At 26.8% G+C, this 10,000-nt stretch overlaps 1 protein-coding gene across 7 annotated transcripts in view; it reads left to right on the top strand.

Moving 5' to 3' along the window:
• Positions 1 to 10,000, top strand: part of krz (beta-arrestin protein kurtz) — a 125,139-nt gene that overhangs the window by 104,144 nt on the left and 10,995 nt on the right. For 3 of the 7 annotated variants that reach the window (XM_086542401.1, XM_086542402.1, XM_086542403.1), the window contains 3 exons: positions 102 to 251; positions 3,114 to 3,200; positions 3,500 to 3,655. In XM_086542401.1, the coding sequence (XP_086398527.1) occupies positions 102 to 251; positions 3,114 to 3,200; positions 3,500 to 3,655 (393 nt within the window). The remainder of the gene's footprint in view (positions 1 to 101; positions 252 to 3,113; positions 3,201 to 3,499; positions 3,656 to 10,000) is intronic. The other 4 variants (XM_086542407.1, XM_086542406.1, XM_043011233.2 and 1 more) reach the window with 2 other exon arrangements.

Below are 10,000 nucleotides of genomic sequence, written 5' to 3'. Positions count from 1 at the left end.
TGTATGTGTTGACGACTTGGCAAGCCAGCAGCAGGTTGTAAGTAGTTGGTGACAGAAATGGTGATCATAGCAGAGATGATCACAGAGGAGTGGTTGTGTTGTTGCAGGGAAGGCTGCCCTGTGGGGCCGGGCTTCTCCATCAGTAAGGTTTTCACGCTGACGCCACTTCTCAGCAACAACCGAGACAAGTGGGGCCTGGCCCTTGATGGGAAGCTCAAGGATGAGGATACCAACTTAGCATCCTCCACTGTGTGAGTACTCACACCCTGTAGCCCATGCCTTTCCATGTGTGTAGACAAGGAAAGGTAATCTGTTGTTTCATATAAAAGTATCCTAATCCTCACTGTATTAGATGGATTTTATTTTATGCAAGAAACTAAGGAATAGTGAGTGCGCTTATTTCCATTTTACCCCCTGAGTATATTGGATACAGTATTAATGGCTATACCTTTTTTGCAATATGTGTAACTGACTTTTTCTTTAGCCGTTGTTTGAAATAGGATGTAATAGAATTTACTAGGTTTTGTGCTTTAGAAATTTTACATGTAACTTCATCTTCTAAATGATTAAGAGATAGGTTTTCTTCTTGTAATGTTTCAGCTTTACATTTTCTAGTTCAGCATATTTGCATATGATTAGTCTCTTTGTTGTTAGTTAGCCAGATTGTCATGTTTATTCCAGAAAAATCATATTTTGAATTACAAATGTGTTATTGACTCTACCTTTTCATTACTGTAGAGATTAGGTAAATTAAGTAGTGTAGTAATTTAGAAATCAGATGTCTTGTTATGATTGCAGAAATGGTTATTGTTATTGTGTTGTTAGCTTAGCAAGGCGTAAATATTTTCATAGAGGTTCCTCTCTCCTTTGATATTTAGATTCTTTTTTCGTATAGTAACATTTATTGTTTCTGTCAACTGAATCATGTTCAGCATAGAATTAACAAACAGCAAATAACATTGCCATTAAGAGAATGTAATGTAAAAGATATGAACATATGAACATTTGATTGAAATTACTAGAATTCTATAGTTTTTGTATTGTTCATATCATCTAAGATTTCATCTTAGATGATATGATTTTTACTAATTGACTATATCCAGTGTTTATTTTGCAGCTGCATTATTCCTTTCTATTAACCTCTTATATATTTACAGTACTATTGTATACCTTTATTATTCTCTGAGGTATCCGAAAATCAAACTAAAGCAATCAATTAGAAGTCTGTACAAATAGTTTTATTGTGAATAGTAATTTTACTTTATAATTGATGTTTCAGTAATATCTGTTATTTTAAAAGATAGATATACTTTAGTAAAATTGATACATAGACTAGAAGTACTGGTAGGTGGCTTCACCAACCTTGCAAGTAGCAGTGTATTACACCAAAGATATATATATTTCCAATCCCACGATATTTTCTTAGTCTTCATTCAAAGATCAGACATCTTCCATTCCTCTTTCTTCTTCCTTTGCAACTTTTGATTTGAAGAGGACTCAGCCATCCTTCAATTCTTGCTCTTTTCACCTGGCAATTGATACTGAATACAAGGAAACTAGAATACTTTCACAAGCACGAAGGCATTTTGTATACTCACGCATCGCCTATTGAATTGTTTATGTATAGATGTTATCTTGCAAGTTATGTGGCTTTTCCCAGGGAAATTTAAATCAAGTAGATTTTAAGAAGTTGCTGTTTACATCACTATTATTTTATATATCATATGTAGTTACTATTGAAGTTCAAGAACTTCAAAACATTTTAGGGTCATGATGTCTCAACTTTTCCAATTCTTCTCCTGTAAAAATGGTGCAAAAGGTCATTATTACAGTAAAAGAACATGATTTATGACACTTACATGTTTATTTGAGAAGATGAATAAAAAGTCTAATTAGGAAAACCTTTCTCCATCACATACTCATCATCTGAAGGTAAGCAACACAGACAAGATAAGGTCAATGCTCTTTTTGGCACATCCTTTTTTTAATTAAAAAATACTTACATTATAGACTTTAATTAAATTGCTTAGCAACATTTTCTTTTTATTCTGGTTTTGGACAATAGCTTTTAAAAATAGTGTTCCTCAGTGAGAAGAAAAACTATATTATGAAATAAGCCTGAAATCATGCTCTTGTAGATTGTCATAATGCAGAGATCATAAAATGTTTTAATAAAGGCTCCAACATCTCACTTAGATTTAGATGGAAAAAATGGATTGTCTTATTTGAAGAAGCTTGTAGATATTTCATTGTTTCTTAGGCATGTCAAAAAAAAAAATTCTTTCATTTTCATAAATGATGGTAAAACATTATTGATTTCAAGAAGGAAATGAGGTAGTCAGAGGAATATGCTGTGAATTTAAAATACTTGCCTGAGAATGCTTTCTTCATCCTTTTCCTTCATTCACTGATCATGATTTTGAATGTAATTCACCTTTTTGTTAATTACACTAAACAAGAAATATATATGCATATATTTTTATGGTACTTTGATAACAATAGAAACAGTACTAGTAACTGCTGAAGATCTTCTGAGATGCTTTTAATCTTCATATAGACCAGGAACGTCTGTACTTTAAAATCCTGTGTCAGAAGTTTATATGAAAGTTGTATAAGTTATATGTATGGATTAATTGCTAGATATGGCAAGTAAATTTCCTCTCTATCTAGAAAATTGGCATATTTATTAGAAAGTAACAGTAGAATGTGAGAAGAAGCTTAATGCCATTTTCCCATTTCTTTCTAAATCTTTGGGCCTTGGAATTTTCATGCTTATATGTGAGACATTTGCATAGACATTTTCCAGTCCTTTGCATAAAGTATTATCATCTGAAATATTTTTGGTTAGGTGCATTTTATACTCTTTATGAAAGCCTTATATGTTTTGCCAAATCAGGGTTTTGGATATTGTATGGCTCGGATTTTAAGAAAAGATATTTGCTGTAAAAAATCTGAAAGTGTGTTTGTACATGATAGGTTTACAGATAGTGTCTCTTACGAGTCCCTTTTTATTTATTGTCTTAGTCATTGTAGGTTTCCTGTGATTGTAGTTTATTCATTACTCATTGCCTGAATATTTGCTGAATTGCATCTTATTCCTGTTTGTTTTTCAGTATTACTGATTCAAGTCAAAAGGAGAATCTTGGGATCATTGTCCAATACAAGGTTAAAGTTAAGCTTAACCTTGGTCCACTAGTTGGGTAAGTTTTGTTGTAAACACAATACTGACACAGTGGTAACTGTGTTGAAAAAAAATGATAGTCATAGTCATAATGTTAGATAGGCCAACTGGGTTTTTGGTCCAGAAGCTCCGCTTTTATAGTAGAACCCTTTATTTCAGTATTTTTTGCTCATAGAAGCGGAAGCAAAAGAAAAAAGAAATTTTGTAGAGCCCACTCGTGTAAGGTTTATTGATAATTTATAAAATAGCAGTGACTATGGTCATCAGTCAGCAGTTGGTGTGCCATGAGGCAAGTAATGAAGCTTGTTATCCTTTCAGTGATCTGGTTGCTGAATTGCCCTTCACACTGATGCACCCTAAGCCAGAGGAGGAACCTGAGGTGAATAACAAGCCTGCACTTCCTCCTGCCTCCTCTCCGACACAGGACCCCAATTCAGCTCCTGCGGTGGACACCAATCTTATTGAACTTGACACGTGAGTCTTTGGCATTAGTATGAGCACATCTTGTATATGTAAAGATTTCAAGGGAATACTGGTAGTAACTTATGATGTGTGATGAATGACTGAATGGGTAATTTGTGCACTTGCTTCTGATGAGCACTATATTTAGATATTCAGATACAAGGACTTTATGATGATGCAACTGAATACAAAACAATTAGTTGCCTTTTTTTTTTTTTTTTTTCTTAATCTAAGAAAATCAAGCATAAATGAATAGCATACTTCAGCTTGATCATCCTTACTGCACTTTCATTGCATGCAAAAATGTAAATGTATGTCAAATTATTTTTATTGTTGCTGATTTTTTAAAGCTGATTCAGTAGGCATATTCTATCTTCCATTCTGTTATATTCTAAGTAGACATGTACCTAGTGCACGGCTCTTGTTAGTAATATTGTATGTACTCTCTTTATTTTCTTTGAGTTTTCACCGTTTCTCATATTGAATTCATTTTCTGTTTTGTAAGATAATAAACTCCATCTTTTAATTATAACTGGGCACTGCAGGAATTCCTCAAGAGAAGATAAACCATCTGATCTAAATGCATCCATAGAAATGGATGGAATCGTCAGAGTCCAGTCTTTCTTTGGGGCCATGAAAATCAAGTTAGACCAAGCCATAGTGAAATTAAGACAAGGAGCAGAGAATGAGAGATACAGGGTTTCCCCAAATCCTGTTATCTGTAACCCACATGTGGGTGAAAGCATTCCTGAGAGAAGCACCAGTGCTTCACCTACTCTGTTGCAGCCATCTGACATGATTGTTGATTTCATGGTTGTTAAAGAACAGGAAATTGTGGAGTGGGTATTTTGTTCACTTGTGGAACATGCATAGTTAGAGTGTGTATATGCATGTGTGTGTGTGGTATACAACCATTCCTGACATATAACTTTTGGTAATTTTGGTAACTGATCATAGCTTGAAATGGATATGCTCTGTTCTTGTATCACGCAACACATTGTAATACATAAAAAAATAAGTGTCATAAAAGGAAAATATCTATGAGTGAGAAATTATGGTATGTGATACTAGCCATAATACTTTATTGGATTGGTGTTCAGGAGCTAGACACCTGTCTTTCATGCATCTGGATTCCATTCAAAGCCTTAAAACCCATATACAGGTGTTGGAATTTTCCACAATGAGTTTCCAGGGGCTTTTGCACACAGATCGCCACTGGGGCATTGTTCCTGGACTCATGGTAACCTGCAGTCCCATGTATATATATATATATATTCTATATATTACTTAATTTATCTATAATATATATATATATAATATATATATATATAATGTATATTATATATATATATATATATATATATATATATTTATAACTTATATATCTATATATATAATCATATATTATATATATATATATATATATTGTATATTATATATATTATATTAATATATATATTATATATATATATATATATTTATATTATATATTGTACTATATCTAATGTATAGATATATATATGTCTATTTATATATATATAATATATATATATATATATTATATTATGTATATATATATATATATATATATATATATATATATGATATATATATATATTTATTTATTTATATTATATATTATGTATATTTTAATATATATTATATTATAGATATATAATATTTATATATTATATATATTATGTATATATACTATATGTATATGCATATATATTTAAATATAATATATATATATATATGTATATCATATATATATATATATACTATATTATATATATATATTATATATCCTATATATATCATATTATGTATATATATATATGTAATATATTATTATATATAATATATATATATATATATATATATAGCTCTAAGACTATAGTATACTATATATATATACTTACTATTATATATATATATATATATATATTTAAAATATATATATATTATATATATATATGATATATATATATATGCAGCTATATATATATATATATATTATATAATTTATATATATTATATATCTTATTTAGTTATATAAATATATTTATATATATATATGTATATATACTATATATACGATATATATATATATATATATATATTATTATATATATATATATATATATAATATATATATATATACTCTAATGTACTATATATCTATTATATATATGCTATATATATATATATATAGTTATATATATATATTATATATAATATATATATATAATATATACTATATATAAGACATATATATACGATATATATCTATCTACGAATATATACATATATAATATATATATATATATATATATATATAGTATATATATATATATGATATATATATATATATTATATATAATATCCTATAAGTTATATATATATATTTATATATATATATATATATATTATATATATATATATATATATATACATACATATATAAATATCTATCTATCGTATATCTCTCTCCTACATATAGATATACATATATAGATATATATATATATTATATATATATATATTATATTTTATATATATAAAAATAGATATATATAATTATGTATGCAATTCATGAAGTACGGAGTGTTACGTGTCGCACTAGCCGTGGCCCTCTGCACAAGACATTCTCCATTCATTCCGGTCTTGAGAGCCTTCCTTTCCAACTATCACGTTGATCGTATGCGCCCGCACAATCTCCTTGATATTGTCACTCAATCTTTTTTTCACTAGGCCTTCCTCTCGTTCTTGTACGCATAGACTGATCCAATTACAGTAAGCGTATCTTTCCAGAGTATTGTATTTCCGAACCTGGTGTCCAATAAAAGATACGTTTTCTTTCATCCTAAAATGTCAAGTAATCTTTTTCGATATTGATCTTTTGTAGGAACGGTCGGGGGCACGGTTAGTCTTTTTCTCATAATCTCATGCTTATTCCTAAGGACTCTTCTGTAACACCACAGTTCAAACGACTTATCTAATCTTTTCCGATCTGTAGTTTTTAAAAACCGCAACACTCCTGAGGTTCTTGCCGTATGATGCGATGGGGTGTACGGAAACAAGTGATTTGAGAAGGCGGCTTCTTTGTGTTTAGAGTGATATGTCTGTCTTTCCACAGATTGGGGATGTTGTGGTGGTGGGGTGTTCATTGCTTAGTGCGATGGTTGCATTCTTTTGCAATAAACCAATTCTTCTTTTGATCTCTTGGTGCGAGAGTCCTTCTCCATTAATTGGTGAATAGTTGCTCCCGAGGTTGCGCGTAAGTAAATTTCAGTGGACATTATCTAGGGCAAAAACTCCGTCTAGTAGAATTTCTTGATCAGACAGGGCTTTTTGACACTTCAATGACCTTTGTTTTCTTAGGCCATTTAGGTATCAGTCCCACTTTTTTTGCACTCTCCAGCTTTTACTTTTGATAGCTAATGTTTGTGAGGTGCGCTCCATACTTCTCAGCGATTTAAAACCATACAACATCGTCGGCATATCTGAAGATTAGTGATCTTTTGTCTCTCCAACAGTTATGCCTCCTTCGTAGTCTTCAAGTGCATTTCCTCATTATGGTTTCTCTCTTCGAGTAGATGTTAAAGAGGTGGGAGAGAAACAATGCATCCTTGTCTGACACCCTTTGTCGGGGGCGATGTTAAACCAATCCGTTAGGCCATAAGATGTTCGCGAACTGCTGCTTTCTGTTGATTGTACAGTGCTTCAGAAGTGGAGATGACATGAGGATGGAAAACCCAAGAGTACATGTCGTTCCATTTCCAGATGTTCATGTGCAACCCTGTATCAAAGGCTTTAGTGTAGTCAATAAAACAAAGGAATACGTCGATTCCTTCGTTCTCTGTTTTTTCAAAGATCATCTTGAGAATTCATTATATTGGTCTCTGGTCCGGGCCTTTACCCCGGACGGACATCACTGTCTTTTCGTCAGCGATTTACTTCGTAATTCAGTTTGTTTGCCATTCTCTTAGCCATGATTTTCAAAAGAATTTTGCTAGTCTGTGACTAATGAGGGGAGAATTGTCCTTATTATTGCTGCATTTGAGGGTTGTCCACCTTTCTTAGGGATGGGGAAAAGAGATCTGACTCCCCCCAATCGTCAAAGGGGCCATTTGTTTTCGATCCCAGATTTTATATGGTTATATTATATATATATGTATGATATATATAGTCGTAAATATATATATAAGTTATATATAAATGCAATCATATAGTAATATATTGATATAATATCTATATATATATTATAACGAATAGTATATATAGGATATATCATATATGATGTATGGCATATAGATAACTATATATATATATATATATATATATAGTATATAATATAATAGATATATAATATATGGTATCTCAATATATACTTATATATAATAGTAGTCTTTATATATTATATACTATATGCATATATATAACTATAATTATAACTATATATATAGTATATATATATATATATATTATATTATATGATATAATATATATATATTAATTCATATACTAATAGTTATATATACTATCTTAAATATGATATATATCATTTTTATATTATATGAAATTTCCATATATATTAGTGGAGCATATATATATCATATTCGCTATATATTATATGCATATTATATATATATTTATATAATATATGCTTTTTTGTGTTTATTTGGGGTTTTGGAGTGGGTAGTACTCATATATAGTTATACTTTATATATAATGCATATATATATATATATATAAATATACTATATATATATAATATTAAATCAATATATATATATATATATTTTATATTATTAAATATATACTATATAATAAATATTTCATGTATATATATATATATATATCTACGCTCTATATATATATATATCTATTAAATATAAGACTATATAGTTATATTCAATATTATATTGTATACTATATATATATTATATATATATATAATTATCGCCCTATATATATAGCTATTATGGATATATTATATATATATATAATATGCTTGATATATATATATATATAATATATGTTATTTTAACTATTATATATATATATAGTGTCATATATAATAATCTTATATATAGATATATATATTAACATTATATATATATATATATATATAGATATCCTATATTATATATATATTTATATATATGTATATGATATATATGTTATAATATAGCATATATATATATGTTATATATATTATCTCTATATAGATAATAGTAGATATATATATGCATCTATAATATATATCTATATATTATATATATATGAGCAAGAGATATAATTTATATATATATTATATCATATATATTTAAAGTATACGGCATATATATCAATAAGTTAGTATATATATTATATATAAATCAGCAATATATATATATGATACTATATAAATTATATAGTATATATATAGATTTATGTCTATTATATATTATTTATTTATATATATATGGACATATATATATATATAATACTATATATATATATATTATTAATATATATATATATAGTATATATATAGAATATATATAGACTATATAAAGATAATGGCATATGGCATATAAGTATACTATAATATAGTTATATATATATACTATATAAGTATTCATATATAATATATAGTATATTTCATATTATTAGAATATATATATATCTATATATATATAAATTTATGTGCATATATTATATATATATGCATGCTATATATCTAATACGCATTGAATATTTATATATATATATAAATAGTATATCTTATAATATATATATAGATATTATTGCCAATATACATTATATAAAATATAATAGTATATATATATATAAAAGTATTATATAAATAATATATTAGTATAAATATATATATATATTGCCCTATATATATATATATATATATTATATATATGCCCTATATATTTATATATATATATAATAATAGCTATATATATATATGCCTAAATTATTATATATAAAATATATATATATATGTATATACAATATAATATATAATTTTCTAAAATATATATATTATATATATATATAGATATATATTATATATAATATATATATAGTGCCATTATATATATATATATATATAAATTAATATATATATATATATATATATATATATATATATACTGCATATATATATATATATATATATAATATTATATATATCATATATATACGTATATATATTATATATTATATATATACTTTTATAATATATACTAATATATTATATATACTGTATATAGTGCATATATATATTATGCTTTAGATATAATGCAAGACTTATATATAGATATATATGTATATATATATATCATATAAAATTATGTA

The sequence above is a fragment of the Penaeus japonicus genome, unplaced genomic scaffold (assembly GCF_977035675.1).
Source record: "Penaeus japonicus unplaced genomic scaffold, GWHDUDI00000001_assembly GWHDUDI00000012, whole genome shotgun sequence".
NCBI classification, from domain to species: domain Eukaryota; kingdom Metazoa; phylum Arthropoda; class Malacostraca; order Decapoda; family Penaeidae; genus Penaeus; species Penaeus japonicus.
Note: the sequence above shows the minus strand (reverse complement) of the source record. Positions and strands in the feature narration are given on the sequence as shown.